Source organism: Platalea leucorodia (genome assembly GCF_965183815.1).
Source record: "Platalea leucorodia genome assembly, chromosome: 1".
Taxonomy (NCBI): Eukaryota; Metazoa; Chordata; class Aves; order Pelecaniformes; family Threskiornithidae; genus Platalea; species Platalea leucorodia.
This window is the reverse complement of record NC_138823.1, coordinates 105,977,019-105,996,026: the sequence shown is the minus strand read 5'-3', so window position 1 is coordinate 105,996,026 and position 19,008 is coordinate 105,977,019. Positions and strand designations below refer to the sequence as shown.

The following is a 19,008-nucleotide window of genomic DNA, read 5'->3' as shown; positions in this document are numbered from 1 at the left end:
CTCATCATAAGGATCCTCTCAAAGATATTTCACAGACAAATTTTACTTTATCCAGGGAATCGCACTCTTTTTCATTATGTCACTTAACAAAATGATTAAGTTTTGTCCTCAAATCTACAACCTGGAATTTAGTCCACATAGCTTCAAATCCTTATGTTGCTGCCTTCCCCCACTTCTGAGAGAAGGTTAAGATTACTCTGATCTGAAAACACCATCAAAATCTACCACACACTACTGTGAAATACTTCCTTGATGAAGAATGGAGAAAGGAGAGCAGAGATGAAATAAGCAATCCAATGCTAACATTGGTTGCCTTGGTACTAAACAAATTGAATTTTACAGCTCAAATCTTTGCTCCCGATTGTCCACATTGCAGGGCAATTCACCATTGCAAAACAATGTCCTCTTCTCTCCCCACCCTAAACAACAAAGCAACTTTCTGAAGCAAGTCTTGTTTTTTTCTCTCAAAAAGAAGGACTAGATTAAGATGCTGGATATTTTATCAAAATAACTAATCTAGCCATAGAATCTCTTCTGGTTTACAGCAAAAACTCATCATCATTAGCACAGTGACTGCAAATGCCTGGCAGCAGCAATTGCACACTTCTCAAGGACAAACAGCAATATTTCTCCGAAGAAAAATCCCTCCACAGGAAGTTTCTAATGGCCTGCCAACAACCCTTAATTTTTCAACCTCTTTCCAATTATGTGAATTTCAGTATGTTTTATACACTATTCTTTAGAGCTACAGACAGTATTCTGTTTTTCGAGACAGCAAATCCACGCATCCCATCATATGAAACAAATAATTAGGGTAAACATTGCATACCTGAAACTAAATGCACAATGCTACACCATCTAGATGTTATCTTGAGAGATTTTCATATGGTCTTAAAGACAGAAAGGACATCTGCTTCTTAAATCACTCACATCCTATGGGCTTTAATCTCAGGACCATACACAGGTCCTTAGGGATTTGGTCTTATCTTTGTATTTTACATGTAATGCCACTGCCTTGTATCTCCTTTTATCTGGTATTAAAGCAGACACCAAGGTACCTCCAGTGTGTTCCTTTCCATCCCTGCTCTTAACATCTATATGCAGTTTCTCCCCTATCCTGGATCCCCAAACTAAAAGGAAGATCAGATAAGAGGGGTATAGCTCTGTAGTAGGCCAGATTTAACTCAGAACCCTGTTATACATACTACTTGAAGAGGCTCAGCTCCTCCCAGATGTGGTCTTCCCATCTTCCCTCATCTCCTCTCACCATAAGCCTGCATACGGACAGTGCGTGTTGGAGAATCCAAATTACCAAAATCTTCAGCATTGGGCTACAAGATTCTTCACATGCCCATTCTCAACGTAGGTGACTTTATGCTCAAATTACATGGGAAACAGTTTTCCAAAGTCTAAAAAACCAGCAATGTCTTATTAACCTTAGATTCTGGTCTAAGGTTATTGGTCTGATGGTCAACTGCAGGTACAGTCAACTTTATTACTGGCAGATTTGTAACAATACTACCAAGACCAAGCAAAAATGCTTTTAAATTAAGTTTGGCAAAACCTCATTGTCCTATGAGGCTTTCACAATGGCACATTTCTTGGAAAAAGCATGAATGGATGAGTCTTCCAGTTTTCATACACGAACATGTTCTTCAAGAAAGCCATTCAAAGGGGTATCAACCTTGGTGGAACAGAGAAGGCACTGATTGTAATGCAAAGCTTTGGATATTTTAGAGCACACTTGAGTGTACTAAGAAATCAGCCAAGAAGTTATCTTTCTGAAAGGCTAGATCCAGGCAGACAGATGAACTGACATTCTCTGGAAAAGATGCCTCAGCAATACTACCATCAAGCTGATTTGCTCTCTAAGATGAAACCATTATAATATCGGACAAGAAATTAGGGCAAACTCATTAAGATCCTTTTTTTTTTTTGCTATAAGATTGCATGTGTAAACATAAGCATTTTGCTATTGTGAATCCAAGGTAATGGACAATTTCATGAGAGGCAGAACAAGAAGATGGCTGTCCTAGGCTTAAAGACTGAAAAAACCAAACCCAAAGCAACAGAAAGTAAGATGTATTTCTACAATATCTAGCCACTCCAACAAAAGCAAAAGAGGGAGTGACTAGAAGGGACTGTTATGGACAATTGCTTCCTTTTGTGAAGGTACCGTAGTTTCCTTGAGAAGATATGCATAGGAAAGATGGGACAGGACTTCTGGAATCTAAAGTTCCCCCTGTGGTGGCTGGGAAGGGGATGACATTAGAACCCAATATCCCTGAAATCACCCATATTTCAAATTCTTCAGTTTCTTGTTCTTGTCATTTGATTGGCCCTTTATCAATAAATCAAATTCAGAATCTCAGGGGACAACTGTCTAGCTCGGTTTTGGAGCTGAAGCCACAGATCTGCTGCATTAAACTGGTGGGAATGAGGCTGATAAACTGGCTTACGAGCCGGTTATTTTGGCACCTCTTATGTGGATTCCACTGGAATACAATCTGAAACTAGATTCATTGGGATCTACACTGGTAGCAAATTTTCAGACTTAACAGGGTAGGGAGACAGGGTAACAGTTCACCTTCAAAGCTCTTAAAAAGGCAGGGTACTTATCCCAGACAGTATCTCTACAGCCTGAGTAACAGAAAGCCAAAGCAGTAGAGAAAAGAAAAATGAAAGATTAATAAGCACACTCTGGAGAGACAACTACAGAAATACTAATGCAGTTTCAAGGCACCTATTACTCTTGAGGGCAGAAGGAAAATGACATCTGTTATGTGAAGTTAAAGCAGTTCAAGTTTGCTGTGGATGTGCATGTGTATAACTAGTCATATTATTTTTTATTATTATACTAAATATCACGTTACAAAATTAAAGCTATCACCCAATTATACATTTTGTTTCTCTGTATCACGAATATGAAAATTAATGCACCATTACCTATTATTACTTAGGCAGGTATGAAGAAAATGGTGCTAACAGCTTCTTAAATTTTACAATCCAACTATGTTACCATGTGTTTGTTTCAGACTAAAAAGAGTGCTTGCATCCCATAATTCACATTATGTACTGCAGAGTTTATAATGATATAGTAATTCAGGTATAAACGAGAGGTGAGTTTTGACTACTTAGAAATAGTCAAAGCAGCTGATAGTAAAGGAATTTGATTTCTCAATTGCAACAGCAGATTACAACAGCTTTTATTTAGAAGAGCATTCCAGTTTACATGGCTGTTCAAATTAATATATGCAATTATTTTCAAATATTCTAATCACACATGTACTTGACCAGGTAATCACCAAGGAAAGTACTTAAGTCTGTCAAAAAAGTGTTATGCAAACAGTACCCAACCTGATGATATCCCAGTAAGACTAAATTAATGCACTTGCATATTAATAAATTCACATTTACTGGAACCTACCTTCTGTAACAGTCAGTCTTCTTTTTTCAGGCCATGCCTCACCCTGAACAGAAGCTGAAAAAATGTACCAGTATTTATTTTTGGTCAGACAGAGAGAGACAACTTCAAGAAAATTCCAAGACTTTGCATGCCATCTCACCCAAGACAGGATCATTTTCCTGATTCTCTCTTTTTCCTGTTGCACTGTCAATGCACATCCAGAGTTCTTCTAACAAAAGCTTTATTTTTTCTGTTAAAATAAATATTTTTATAAATTGAGGAAAACCTCAGTTGCTCAGAGAGCTAAGAATTTATGTTTCTTTATTTTTACTCAAAACACAGACAATACCCACAACAAAAATTAAGACAAGGGACACAGGGGCATTTTAGCTTCAGAGAAAGAGAAACGCTAGATGCCATTGAGGGAATAGATCATGTATTGGCCATTGCCACACAGCAGACTGAAGGAACAGTTGCAGGATACTCTAGCTTTTTCTTTCTACAGTGAGGGTGGCAAAAAGTTGTAGCAGCCCCCAGAGTAAAATGTAAAAGCAGATTTCAATGTAGCATTAGTGAAATTAAACAGCTTTCTAAACAACTCAGGTGACATGAACACAAATGGGGGAGGAAATCTTTTAGGAAGAAAGTATTTATATCACATCTTTCTTTATGCCCACTCAGTAGTAACTCATCTTAGTCTTACCATGGAGTAACAGCACATTGAATGTATCTGAACTAATTATCAGGCCACAACATTAGTAGACATTGTCTGGAGTCCTAACAGCACCATTGCTAGGTGATGCCAAACAACCTAGTTCCAGAACCAGAAGGGCAGGTGGAGAGGGAGAAACAGACCAAAAACTCAACAAAATACACAAGCACCTCACCTACTTATGCCAAAACTATAATCAGATCCAACAATCAAGAACTGAGACTATTCGTTTTGTGCCAATTCCGTAAGTCAAAGACCACAACAAACTGCTATTGTTTTATGAAGAGACATATTAAAAAAAGCTCAGCACGTAAGAGGAAAACCTGCCAAATTTTGTATGACAGCTATTAACAACACTAGCATTTTCTCATTAGTAATAAAGCCTTGTTGCTATTTGAAACTCGAATCAGAGCTCAGATCTTAATTTTCCCATTTTGCCATTAATTAAAAATTAAAAGATGAAATTGGGTACCAATGTAGTACAATCCAAAAGGCAATAAAAATATGCCAAGACACACAAGAACTGACAAGGTCTTCAGAAAGTTTAACTTTGGCAACAAACTTTATATACAAATATTGCAAAGCAAGAAATAGAACAGGGAAGTAGTTCTTTTGCCTGCAAATTGCCTTCAGAATTTCTAAACAATTCAAAAGCAATATCAGTAGTTTAAAAGACTGCAAAAATATAAATTTGCTTAAAGTTTGGCCTCAGTACTTTAGAGGAAGTTTAGGAGTTTGCTCCATTACACAGTCAGATCTGGACAATTTGTAGCAGGTATCTTAGATCATTAGGGAAAAAAAGTCAATAGGGTAAGAAACAACTACACATCCTGGATTTCCACTTGATTTACAGAGCCTCACACAGAAATTGTAGCAGATTACACTCCTATCTTGTCTCTTTTGCTTTGCGTGCTTCCTTTATGATTTCAATGAACATCAAAGACAATAGGATTGTTTGTATTTTTCGCAGTGTTTGCATTCTGTTTTATAATTGCACATCAGTTGACTTCACACATGCATGGGGTAGACTAGTGATTTTAACGAATCAAGTATTTTCCTTATTGCAAAACTGAAAATAGTCATCTATTATATTAGTCCTTCATCAGTGTAACATACTTGTATCAACTATATCTGCACATACAGCATTTCTTTCAGTATCCTCTGTTTCCAAAAATGCAACTCCAGAAGAGTTGCAATAAATTCATAATGGTTGGCTCCGCACAGAGAACCGTCTTGCAAAAAAATCTTACCTTTGTCTATATCTGTTGTAACATCTTCACTTGAACTCTGGGTCTCCGCATGCTTAACTATTAAAAAGAGGAGAGGTGGGAAAGGAAATGTTTAAATGGAACAATACCACACATAAATCTGAAGGCATTCAAAGGTGAACACTTACCTTTTCTGCACTTCTCTTTAAGTACACCATCAAGTTTTCCCTGTTAAAATTAAATAATATTCATTTTTCATGTCATACATAGTTTGTAGAGCATCTACTCTTAACTAGCATGAAATCTAAATCAACGTTTCAAAGGTCATGCTTCAGTTGGAAAATTTCTATCTTTTAAGGTGAATTGCTATGTTTAGTTACTCAATATCCCCAATAAATGTAATTTTACTATTTCAGTACCTCTATTACTAGTAGCTTCCTTTTTCCCCCCCCAGAAATACTAAAAGAAGCTTCATACAAGAGATGAGGAAAGTCTTACTTGTGCCTTCTTTAGCTCCTTTTCAAGCCTTTTCTTTTCAGTTTTCAGTTGTCTGAAGTCCTGTGTATGCTTTGTTGCAGCCTCTTCAAGAAAGAGAACCAAAATTCAAGTTAGAAACTACAATGTAAGAGACAACTAATTTAAGTAGTATTGGTCACCAGTTTGCAAATGAAATTACCAGAAAAAAAAAAAATAGATAGTGTGAAATATAGATCCATTGAAGTTATATTTTGGCTCATTATGACAACAACTCAGGCATACAAGTATGTCATCTTCCACTGCATAATTACTGTTCTGAACTACTGAAATAGTTTTATCACTTTTCTCACTTACATGCAAGAATGGAGAGTGGGTCATATTGTAATGATACTGTACTGTAGAACAATAGACACCAAGTGAAAAAAAGGAATAAAATTAAGAATGAGGTGCAATGTTTTTTTCATGTGTTTTATTCTCTTATTTAAAAGAGGGCTCTGGTTCAAAGATGAAAACAGCATAGCCAACTGCATTAGAAAGATGTAGATAGCACTCAAGACTAATAAACAGTGAAGAGTACCTTACCTCTTAATGTCTAACAGACACCTGGGAAGAGTGCAGATGGGTGTGAATAAAAAGTACAGGGCAGGTAAGTGGGGGCTGAATATGAGGTTCCTAGGGAAATTCTCAAGCAAGAGAGATACTCGAGAGAACTCCTGAGAGATCAGCTTGGTGACTTATACACAGACAGCAGAAAAAAGACAGAGGGAACCTGCGTGCTGATCAGATCAGGTCACAGAAGAGAGCGTATCAAAAGAGCGAGCATTAAAAAGGCAGCTCAGGTGGTAGGTTGACAGAAAACAATCATGGGAAAATTTCAGATTGACAAAAGATACCAGGCTAAAATACAGGGTCTGGGACATTTAATGAACACAGAAAAGAACAAAACAGATAAACTAGTCACTCAAATTGGACCTAATGCAAACTATCTTACAATATTTTGTTCTAGCTCTGCCAGAATCTGAGTTTTGGGGGACAAGAGCCTACAAAAACCTTGCTGCCGCATAATGGAACTCCAAAACGCTCATCAAAATAAACACCCTTTACCTGTACTTTACAGCAGGATTTGGGGGGTTTCTAACACCAGGATACAAGTCACTCAGTTCACTGTACTTTAAACTGTGGTAAGCACAGCTGTAAGCGTGCCATGAATGAAAATATTTGCCCTGCCAATTAACAGTCCAGCAAGTTAAGTATCAGAATGCTTTATGCATATCTACCCTCTACTAGCGAAACAAGAAAAACACAGTGCCACGAGGCAAGTGCTTTATCTCTACTTAAAAGGAAAAGAAACAAATAAAAAACCAATTGCCAGAATATTTAAAGATCAGAAAACATGTGTCAGGATCACTACATATTTAAATATGATTACAAACATGACTAGAAGAATCCTGCCAAGATTATTAGAACGCTGGAGCACATACCCTATGAAAACAGGCTCGTTGAACTAGACTTAATTAGCTTGAGAGGGGAAAAAAAAAACCAAACAAACAATAAAAAACTTTAGAAGGGAACAATAAAAAACTTTAGAAGGGATCCAAGCACAGCTTTCCTGTACCTACAAGGAGGTCTCAAGAAGATGGAACAAGACTGTTCAGTGGTGCGTGGTGGAAGGACGAGAGACATCAGGCATAAGTTGAAACAAGAGAGTTTCCAACTGACTATAAGGAAAAGCTTTTTCGCCATGAAGACAGTCATGCAGTGAATCAGGTTGCCCAGACAGGCTGGGCAGACTCCATCCTATGAGGTTTTCATGACCAGAAGTTCCCTTCCAACTTCATTTACGCCATGCGGCTAAGATACTCAACAAAAAACATTTTGCAGGAGGGCCGATGTAATTCAGAGACTTAGCACCATGCATAGTACTGCTCTGCCTTGTTCCCTGGAGCCTCAGAGTTAGAAAGTTGCAATTACTTCTTTGGATAAAAAAAGGAATGAAGAGATGGAGTAGGACAACAGCACAGTAACACGATGTAGAAAGTTACCTTCAAGTTTCTTCACTTTTGTTTCCAGTTTCTTTCTCCTATTAAAAAGAAGGAATTAATACATCATTTTTGCATAGAATTATGTTGCATGAAAAGACAGAAAAAAAGAAATCTAGCCATTTCAGAGAAAACACATTTCCTAGACCCAGGACCTTTGAGACGAATGCATCCCTGAATCTGAAAACTTAGATCAGTGGCATGTTGCTGACATTCTCACACAAACAGCTGTATATCTGTTACAGAGGTAGAGTTTGCTCTTAAGAGAGTCAGTCCACTAATCCAGGTACATAATATACCTTCAGCTACAACTTGGAGTTACAAACACAATCCAAGAAAATCGGCTTCTGGTTTTTGCATTTCTATGATGTAATGCAGACAGGTTAGTTTTACTCCTTAAAAACAATTAAGCCTTGCTTACAATCAGTAAGACCTAAGCAATGAGATAATCAGGAATAGCCTTCAGCCATCACTTATGTCCCACAGCTTTTTGTTCAGAATACCCAGGTGTTTACTGAAGCCAAAACAAAACAAAAAAAATGATGCATCCTGAACAATTTTGACTTTAGCATTTCCAACCCTACCTTACATGTAAAACATATATAGAACTGGAAAATAAATAAAAAAGTAAACACTTCTATTATTTCCTTCTGTTAGATCCCAATATCCCAGAAACAGTTTTTAAACTCTTGTGGTAAGTAGAGGACTCTGTCCTGACAAACACAAGCTACCAATGCGTACTAATCACTTTCATGAAGAAGAACACAGTTCATCCACTCCCCATATTAAAACTTGTATAATGGATTGATATTTACAACCCAAGCCTTTCTGGATATGCAAGCTTTAATCATTACTTCGGACATTAACTGGAATACATTTGAAAACCCGCTCAGAAACAGGATGATTGACCACCTTTGACATGTTCAGTAATCAAAGCATTTATACTATAAAGTAATAGACCAATGCTCTTGGACCTTCTCAGCCTGAACAGGTTCATACTTAACTCTCTCTATACTCAGATAATGGCTTTGACAGTCAAGCCATAGGTGAGAATTTCAGAAAAAAATCCTCATAAAACATCTTTGCAGGAAAAAAAAAAGAAAAAAAAAGGGTGGTGTTGTCTTTTAAAAAATAGCAGGTAACAAACTTCTGTTTCTCTATAGATTATCTTCTGACCAATGCACAGAAGTACTGCATCTACAATGTATGGACATGGGAAGCAAGGACAGGCAATATGGGAGGACTACAGAGGTGCCATTCACCATTGCAGGGAGAAGATTCGTGCAGTCAAACCTCGATTAGAGTTCAAGCTGACCAGTACTCTGAAGGACAACAAAAAGGGCTTTTTAAAATATGGTAACAGCAAAAGAAGGATCAGAGATAACATTGGTCCATTACTTGATGAGGTCGGTCACCTAACAAATATGGACATAGACAAAGCAGAGACATTTAATGCCTTCTTCACCTGTCTTTAACACCAATGATGGGCCCTGGGACTCCCCGGAGCCATGTGTTGGAAGACCATCATTGGGTGGATGATAAACTCCCAGCCAACTCTGAACTTGTTCAAGACTTGCTGCTCCAGCTGGATGCACATAAGTCTATGGAGCCTGATGGGATTCATCCCAGGGTACTAAAAGAGCTGGCCAATATTATCACGGGACCTCTCTCCGTTATTTTTCAACATTCTTGGGAGTCTGGAGAGGTCCCAGTTGACTGAAAGTTCACAAATGTTGTCCCAATTTTCAAGAAGGGTAAGAAGGAAGACCCTGGTAATTACAGGCCTGTCAGTCTCACTCCAGTGCCAGGTAAAATTACGAAGAAGGTTATTATGGGAGTTATTGAAAAACACTTGAGAGGCAATACAGTCATTGGTCATAGCCAGCAGTTCACGAGGGGAAGGTCCTATTTAACTAACTTAATTTCCTTTTACGACAAGGTCACCCATCTAGTTGACTAAGGGAAGCCAGTACATATGGGGGTTTTTGGCTTTTAGCAAAGCTTTTGATACTGTCTCTCACAGTACCCTTCTGGACAACGTGTCCAGCACACAGCTAGACAAGTCCATAATACGTTGGTTAAGCAATTGACTGAGGGGTCAGGCTCAAAGACTTATAGTAAATGGGGTTACATCAGTTTGGCAGCCAGTCACCAGTGGGGTTCTCCAGGGCTCAATTTTAGGGCCAGTGCTCTTTAATGTTTTTATAAACGATCTGGACACAGGAGTCAAATGTGCACATTAAGTAAGTTTGCAAATGATTGATACAAATTAAACTCCCTCGATGGTAGAGAGGCATTAGAGAGATATCTGGATAGACCAGAGAGCTGGGCAATCACCCACCGTATGAAATTTAACAAGAGCAAGCGCTGGATTCTCCACCTGGGATGGGGTAATCCTAGCTATACATACAAACTAGGGGATGAGAGGCTGAAGAGAAGCCCTCCAGAAAGAGATCTGGGAGGCTGGGTTGATGGCAAGTTGAATGTGAGTCAACAGCATTACCTGGCAGCCAAAAGGGCCAACCGTGTCCAGGGGTGCATCAAACGCAGCACAGCTACCCAGTCAATGGAGGCGATTGTCCCACTCTACACGGCACTGGTATGTCCCCAACTCAAGTACTGTGTGCAGTTTTGGGCTCCTCAATATAAGAAGGACATCAAACTATTAAACTGTGCCCAGAGAAGGGTGACCAAGATGGTGAAAGGTCTCGAGGGCAAGACTTATGAGGAGCAGCTGAGGTCACTTGGTTTGTTCAGCTTACAAAAGAGGAGGCTGAGGGGTGACCTCATCACAGTCTACAACTTCCTCAAGAGGGGCAGCAGAGGGGGAGGTACTGATCTCTCTCTGGTGACCAGTAACAGGACACAAGCAAATGGAACGAAGCTGCATCAGGGGAAGTTCAGATTGGACATTAGGAAAAGGTTCTTCACCAAAAGGGTGATCAGTCCCTGGAACAGGGTCCCCAGGGAAGTGGGGCACCAAGCTGGTCAGAGTTCAAGGAGCATCTTAATGACGTTCTTAAGTCATATGGTTTAGTTTTACGTAGTCCTGAGAGGAGCTAAAGCTTGAGACAAAGTTTGTCTGTAGGAGTGATTTCATACCTAAAACCTTCTTCAGAGTGGACATGCATATTTGTCTCAAGTTATCATGCTTATTATAAGCTTAGAATTGGGGAATTGCCATCCTTGTAAATATTCAAAACTCAACTAGACAAGGTCCTGAGCAACCTAACTTTGATGCTGGCTCTGAATGGCAGATTGGACCAAAGGACTTGAGAGATAATTTTTGGCCTAAATTATTTTACAGTACCTGTAGATTAACATTCATTTTATGAACAATTCATTAGAATTCTGCTTCTGAACAAACTCAGCTCTCAAATTACTGAACTCATGTGACCTACTGCGTAAAATGGCCTCAGCGTCAAAGGTATATAAAATAGCTGCAGCATAACAGAATGGTTGAGGTTGAAAGGAACCTCTGGAAGTCACCTTGTCTGACCCACCCTACTCAAACAGGGCCATCTAGAGCCAGTTGCCCAGGACCATGTCCAGATGGCTGCTGAGTATCTCCAAGGATGGAGAGGCCACAACCTCCCTGGGCAGCCTGTGCCAGTGGTCAGCCACCCTCACAGTAAAAGAAGTGTTTCCTGATGTTCAGAGGAGCCTCCTGCGTTTCAGGTTGTGACCGTTGCCTCTTGTCACTGCGCACCATGGAAAAGAGGCTGTCTCCATCTTCTTTACACCCTCCTTTCAGGTATTTATAGACATTGATACTATCCCCCCTGAGCCTTCTCTTCTCCAGGCTGAACAGTCCCAGCCCTCTTAGCCTTTACTTAATGGAGAGATGCTTCAGTCCCTTAATCATCTTTGTGGCCCTTCACTGGACTCTCTCCAGTGTGTCCATGTCTCTCTTGTCCATTGTGGGCTCCCCAATACACAATACTCCAGGGGAGGCCTCACCAGCGCTGGGTAGAGGGGAAGGAGCACCTCCCTCAGCCCGCTGGCAATACTTTGCCTAATGCAGCCCAGGATACCAGTAGCCTTCTTCGCTGCCTGGGTACATCGCTGCCTCGTGTCCAACTTGGTGTCCACCAGGACCCCCAGGTCCTTTTCTGCCAAGCTGCTCTCCAGCTGGGTGGGCCCCAGCATATACTGCTGTGTGGTGGTGTTCCTCACCAGGTGCGGGACTTTGCACTTCTTGTTGGAACTTCCCGAGGTTCCTGTCAGCCCATTTCTCCAGACTGTCAAGCTCACGCTGGATGGCAGCACGCCCCTCTGGCCTATCAGCCACTCCTCCCAACTTTGTGTCATTGGCAAACTCGCTGAGGGTATGCTCTGCCCCGTCGTGCAGATCACTAATGAAGAACACGAAGTGAACATCACGAAGATGTTAAACAGGACTGGACTGAGTAACCGAGTACGCGGTCCCTCTCCTCTCCCCGCAGGGTACGCCGCTAGTTACTGGCCTCCAACCAGACTTTGCGCCGCTCATCACCACCCTCAGGGCCTGGCCATTCAGCCAGTTTTCAATCCACCTTGCTGTCTGTTCATCCAGCCCCTGCAGAAACAGCTTGAGGGGCTGTGAGGCTCTTATGGGAGACAGTGTCAGAGACCTTACTGAAGGCCTGGCAGACTCTAGCCACTGCTCTCCCCTCATCTACCAGGCATGTCAGTTCATTGTAGAAGTTTATCAAGTCGGTCAAACATGACTTCCCCTTGGTGAAGCCATGCTGACCACTCCTGAGGAGTTTCTTGTCCTTCATGTGCCTGGAAATGGGTTCCAGGATGAGCTGCTCCATTGCCTTCCCAGGGATCGAGGTGAGGCTGACTGGCCTGTAATTCCCTGGCTCCTCCTTCTTGGAGATACGAGTGACAGATATGAGACAGGCAATATATCTATATTGATACAGTATATTGCCAGCACATCAGGGTGGTCAGTTCCCTCTTAAGATGCAGTTAGCAATGGGGTAGCTGCTCTCTGCTGCTCTTAGATAGGACAATTTGCTAAAGATTCCTTTAAGCTCACAGAACATAGAGTACCTATATGTGAAATAAGTGCAGTCTGGCAGAAGGAATGACAACAGCAAGTGACAACAATGCTAGTCTGCTTGTACCACCTTTTGGATGATAGTGGCTTGCTGCTGTGCTTGTGAGTACTGCATGTTTCACAAGCCATGTAAAGATACTAGGGTATTTCATTTGAGAGATGCTTCATTGGACTCTCTCTAGTATGCCCATATCTCTCTTGTACAGAGGAGCCCAGAACTGGACACAGTACTCCAGGCGTGGCCTCACCGGTGCTGAGTTAGAGGGGAATGATCACCTCCCTCGACCTGCTCGTAACACAAAAATAGCTTAGGAACACCAAAGTTAAAGATAATAGCCAGTTTACATGGAAGGAAGTAAGGAGTCACCAGTGGTAGTCCCACTGGGATGTGTGCTGGAACACATCAGAAATAAAAGCTGACTACAAAAAACAGTAGAAGGGTCTTAGAATTCCAAGCAACTGGAGAGCAGTCATTGGCGTTGATAAATGCAAAGTGATGCACATGAAGAAAAATAATGACAACTACAAACTCACAACACCCAGCTGTATATTAGTGGTTCTCTTTTGAGAGTATAAGTACCTTCCCATACAGTACTGAGAAACCACAGTTCCCTGATACAGGTGATTTAGAGGCTAAGAGCATAACAGGGTTAAAAAGCCTCTCTTCATTAGAGAGTCCATCAAAAGCTTTAAGACAGGTAACACACACACATGCTCCAGGCAAGGAAGCCTTTGAGTCACTGGTTACTGGAAGAAGAAACTTTGGGAATTATCAAGGCATAGCTTCACAATATTCTGTACCATGGCAGCAAAAATGGCTTCTACACTTCTGGTGCCAAATCCCTCCTGCCTATTTCCAAACATGGTGGACAGTTCAGGGCCTGTTGAGCTGTTTCTTTAAAAACAGTTCTTTTAAAGTGTGATTTTAAGTGCAGATCACTTTGGTAATGTCATTTATATACCGGCCTCAGAGACTTGTCAGCAAAATGGAAACGGACGGCAATAACAAAAAGCCAAGACTAAGAACCACTTAAAACTGAAGAAGCTACAGCTTCTTCTCTAATCTCATCCTCTTCTTAAAAACCTTCTCTAAACAACCACCAAAAGTCACTTCAAGGCAGGATAATAATTAAACTAATACTACCTTCCAGAGTGTTTGCTACAAAATTTACGACCATTCTTCCACAACTCCCTGTTCTAAGAACCCGTAAGCATAAAAACTTCAGCAAAATGGAAAGCATAACTAGGTAAGGTACAAGACCAAGTTCTGGAAGAGGTAAGAGGGGGAAAGAAAGGTTGTGAAAAAAAGAAGCATCACTCACACAGCATCACTGTTTACTATTTCTTCTTTAATTTTAACATATTCCAGTTGACTCTCCCGATAAATCTTGAGAGAACTCTGTGGAGAAGGAAAGCACAGTTAAAATATGTCCTTACTGAGGGCAAAAAAAATAGATGGCAGACACTTTACCTATTCTAATGAAAACAGTGCATAGCCAAAAGAAGTATATTCAATGAGAAAAGCAAGTTGAAAAATCAGGTTATTCTTCCTCTTTAAAGGCAAGTTATAACAAATAAATTTATATCTATCTATCTTTTGAATATGTGCCTCCAACACCTATCTGGATAGGAACTCAAAGCTGAAGTCAAGAGCACAACTAATATACACCATACATCTAATCCTGCTTTTTCTGAAAAAGTGCCATCAGGACATCAGCTACTAATGCTTGCTGAGGGAAGAGGTTTTAAAAAACAGTTCTAACAGAAGAAAAACTAGGTACAGTGACAAGACAAATGTTAATATCCTACCTTGTATCGGCATGAAAAAACTACAAGAAAGAGGTTGGGGTATTTTTTTCAGACATAATAGTTAATGTCTAGAAAATACATATGTTTAGGAGATTTGAACAGTCAAAAGCTTCTCTTCTGTAGACTAAATCTCAGCTAAAGGATGGGAGAGAAATCAGGAATAAACTCAAGTAGGTAATAATGTAAAAGCATGTGTTCAAAATGGTAACAGAAGCAAAATCCTATTCGGCACAGACCCTCTTTGCACCTTTTTAGCAGTACAAGTTATAAAGAGTTCAGTAATCTAAGAAGATCAGAACAGAAAACCAAAGGAATTTGAAAGTATCTCCTTCCTTCCTAAATAAAGAAATAAACCACAAATAACCTGATCAAAAATCATAGGAACTACAAAAGCGTGAACTTTTTGCCTGTCTGAAACCTGCTGCCATTAACTTCACCTAAAACCAGAGCTGTTTGTCCCAGTGAGCTGGAAATAACAACTGGGCTCATCAAAGCCTGCTTCATTAAGATGAGCATTAAATATATACATTTCCTTCAACAGAAAAAGCACAAGTTATTTAAACCTTAACAAGCATACCTTTTTCTCTTCCAACTCTGCTTTCAAGGAACCCAACTCTTCCTGGCACTTTTCCAGAGGCAGGATTTTCTGCAGCATCTGCTCCACTTGGCAACGAAGAGCAGAGATCTCTCTGAAACAGGAAGTGTAATTAAAAAAAAAGTTGCCAAAAAACATGGGTGCTTTCAAACTCAATGTTCTGATTCCTCAGGCAAGTGTCTGAGTATTTTGCTCTCCCCTATGGAAAAATGCTGTGACAGATATGTGGGGCTTTTAAGAGTCTAAGTGTTCTCATTTTTCCATCCAACATTTTACATTCAAAGAAAATTCAAGATCTGATTTAAAAACATTAAACTGAGCCTAAAGCTAGATGCAAGCAGATGGCACATACCCCACAGGAGTACTGCCCAGCTGCCTACACTGAAGCACCAGGAATAAGTGTCTCACATAGGCAGTGCTGTGAAATAAGAGCAGGGTCCAACTCTGGGATTTTTCAGCAGGCAGGATGGAGTCCGTAAAGATTATATGCTGCCTCTTCCTCTATAATCAAGTAGCGTAAGCAAGGGCACACAGCTACAATTCTAAGACAAAATGCTTTATACAAATAGGGCCACCCCAAATACGCTTACATTGAACCATCACCACCAGATAAGCTCCGCATCTCCACTTGCTCAATTTAGACTCTTATGTAACACAGGGCCTGGAAAGAATTTCACATAGGTATTGTAGAACAAGGACAGAATTCTCTCCTCATCAAGGAGATGACTTTGCTAACTATGGCCTAGGAAGCATGGTAAAAGAAAGGACCACATTAAAAGCTCAGCCTAGACCCAGGGCTGTTGCTGTTACAACTCAGACTCCTAAAACTGTCCAAGACACAGAGAACATAGCATCTTTAGTAAACAGTTTAAATCAAACTTACCGTTCAGCAAATTGAAGCTGTAATCTCTTGTTAAGGTAGAAATTAAAAAACATTTATCAAACGTCCTTAAGTATATTTCAAACCAATCGCCACTTGCAAAGAAACATCCAATAAAGACTTCCACCCAAAAAACATAGGACTTGCAGAACTAAGTGTTTAATTAAAACATTTCAATACATTTGAAGTGAATAAGCAGAGCTTCTTCTGTTACATGAAAAAACTTGAGTCATTCTCAGCAATACAGATTTCAAAGAGTCCATATTAAGCCATATATTAGATAAGCTGGATCTTAAGTGGATAGTTTTAATTTCATAGCCCTATTTTCTTTACAAAGCCTATCCAGTCTGTTCTTTACTAGAGACATCATCTGTTAAATTAAACCTTAAACAAAAAGCCTCAAGCCCTCTTGTAAGAAATGCTGATATACTAATTCTGTAAGAACACTAATAGAAAAGTAAAGGATATCAGTGCATTTCTGTTGATACTCTGTCAGCAAACGACTGCAAGGAGAAAAAAAAAAAAAGACATTACTCATTTTCCCACCTGATTTTGACAATCATGTCTTGGGATACCTTTCCTTTTGCATTATAAATACGAAAAGTGTAAGGTTGGTTTGCATTTTCTGATAGTAGTCAATATAACCCCTTTGTTTCATTAAGCCATTCAAACCTCAAATCAGGCTGCTTTAAAATAATAATAAAAAAACCCCAAACAACCAACCAGCAGTTACAGGAATTTGTAGCCATTAACTATTTGCAGCTTTAAAAAACAAACAAACAAAGCCCCCAAAACCCATTATTTAGGTAAAGAACATAATATACATAAAATCAAAAAATATAATTACAAAATCATATCCTAGTTCCCAAACTTAAAAGGATGTTTTCCTAGGAAAGAACACATAAATGTAAGAAAAATAGTTCAAAAGACCCTAAAAGGCTTTAATCTTTACATTATTCTTCTAGCAGCCATAAGAGTGTAACACTGATCCAAGGTGTACAGTGGGACACAGGACTGCACCAAGGAAAGTTATTCTCTCCTTTCCTCAAATGTTGTGGTTTTTAAGAACGGAGAGAAGAAAGGACAAGAAAAAGAAATACCATGGCAGTTCCTCCAATACAGAGAGCGCTGCATTACTTTCTCTTGCAACAGTCAAGAGTAATCAGGTAAGGCAAAAAAGAAAGGGGCTGAGCTGCAAGCAGTTAAAGGAGCGGTAATTCTCACAAGAAATGTTTGTACTGGCAGAAAGAAGAGGGACACAAAGTTTCAAGGTAGGAAAAGGAATCTATGGACACAGAGTAAAGGATCTTTGAAGAAAAGGGTCTCAGTCAAGACAATGAGGGCTCTCTTAAGTACTTTTTGGAAACCAGAATGCAGGACTAGAATTTAGATTCGCTAAAGCCAGATTGACATGTATCTGGGAAAGGGTACATGAGAAATAAACCATTAAAATTAGGAGACATAGCAAGGATATTAGGCCGTAGTATGGAGGTATACATAACATGTCTTGCTATGTTCTTCCATATAGTCATATATTGATGGTTATTGAGAAGAAGTGGAAGCAATCACAGAAGAGAAGGCAAACTATGAGAAGCATTTTAGAACCTTACTGTTCTGACAGACGTTTGGCCTCGCTTTTCATATTCTGATATTTAATCCCAACAGCTTTTCACACCTTAATGCTCAGACTAAATTCTGTTGAAAAGGTTCGTACACACCTGTGCTTGACTTTTAGTTCTCATACTATATTCTTCACAACAGATGAAATGAATCTCTTCAGAGAGCTGCTTCTGCTAGTATTCGTAATAATATATGAGCTATTATAGCTACACAAAATAGCCCTGCTTTACTACCATTACACACAGATATTTTAGGACATAAATTAAAGAAATCTTACAGTCTAGATTTAGGACCTGTTTGTGAAGAAGTTACTTGCACTTTGAAAAGGATTAAGTTTTGTGCATTAATGAATATCTACATTCCACAAAACGTATTTGCTTTAAGAATTTAAGAGCAATAAAAACCAAACAAAAAAAAGACACTTGTACAATTGTACTTACTCGCCATCAATCATTTTTTGCTTCAGTGCAATTAATGCGGCTACATATTCATTTATATTCTGTAAGGAAGAGTCTCAAATTGGTAAAGAAGTTTCACCCCAAAAACCAGTACTACACACTGTAAATAACCTCTAAACTGATTGCTAATCTATGCAATACAATAATCTGTTCTTTTTTTCAGTTCTCTTAGTGAACGAGTTAGTAACTCACCAAAAATATATTCATACAAATACACACAGAGGATGCAGGCTCCACAAGAAAGTATGCATACTTAGATGAGGCTTTACCACAAAAGCTCTTAAAACTTTGCCTTTACAGTAGATTATATACTAAAATCCCCACAACTTTTTTTTCAACATCAAATTAAACTTTGGCAGAATATTACCAATAAACGGCATCTAGCTCATTTGAGCCTACAGATTTTCCAGATTCTCAACCCAGACTCATTCTAAGTGTGTCCGAAGACCTTCTCCGCCCTCTAAACTCTCAGCAGGGCCTTCCCCTCATTTAAAGGGGAAACAGACACTGCCTAAAGCGTAATACTATAAAACTACACGCTCGCTTAAGAGCGCTGAAGAAAGGAGGTGAATGATGACACTCCTTCCACTGCACCGAAGCAAACTCAAAAGGATACGCCTAGAATTCACTAGCAGATCCCGCTAGGCACGCCGCAGAAACATAAGCTACTTTTCCGCATCTCGCCCGGCTAAAGCCCGCCACTGCCGCTCCTGTTACAGAGCCCGTTTGCCACATTCGCTATCTGAGCTCCCGCTGC

General features: G+C 39.7%; 1 protein-coding gene across 12 annotated transcripts in view; it reads right to left on the bottom strand.

Annotated features, from left to right (window-relative positions):
• ICE1 (interactor of little elongation complex ELL subunit 1) overlaps window positions 1–19,008 on the bottom strand; it is a 38,932-nt gene that overhangs the window by 19,280 nt on the left and 644 nt on the right. For 7 of the 12 annotated variants that reach the window (XM_082322795.1, XM_082322789.1, XM_082322797.1 and 4 more), the window contains exons 2-12: window positions 18,234–18,292; window positions 16,642–16,676; window positions 16,177–16,195; window positions 15,276–15,387; window positions 14,212–14,288; window positions 7,846–7,883; window positions 5,825–5,907; window positions 5,515–5,554; window positions 5,369–5,425; window positions 3,567–3,656; window positions 3,428–3,481 (exon numbers count right to left, since the gene is read on the bottom strand). In XM_082322795.1, coding sequence (XP_082178921.1) covers window positions 3,428–3,481; window positions 3,567–3,656; window positions 5,369–5,425; window positions 5,515–5,554; window positions 5,825–5,907; window positions 7,846–7,883; window positions 14,212–14,288; window positions 15,276–15,387; window positions 16,177–16,195; window positions 16,642–16,676; window positions 18,234–18,247 — 619 coding nt within the window. In that variant the 5' untranslated portion in view covers window positions 18,248–18,292. Of the gene's footprint in view, window positions 1–1,205; window positions 1,682–3,427; window positions 3,482–3,566; window positions 3,657–5,368; window positions 5,426–5,514; window positions 5,555–5,824; window positions 5,908–7,845; window positions 7,884–10,345; window positions 12,730–14,211; window positions 14,289–15,275; window positions 15,388–16,176; window positions 16,196–16,641; window positions 16,677–18,233; window positions 18,293–18,443; window positions 18,515–18,867; window positions 18,885–19,008 lie in introns of those variants that run through there. The other 5 variants (XM_082322796.1, XM_082322793.1, XM_082322794.1 and 2 more) reach the window with 5 other exon arrangements.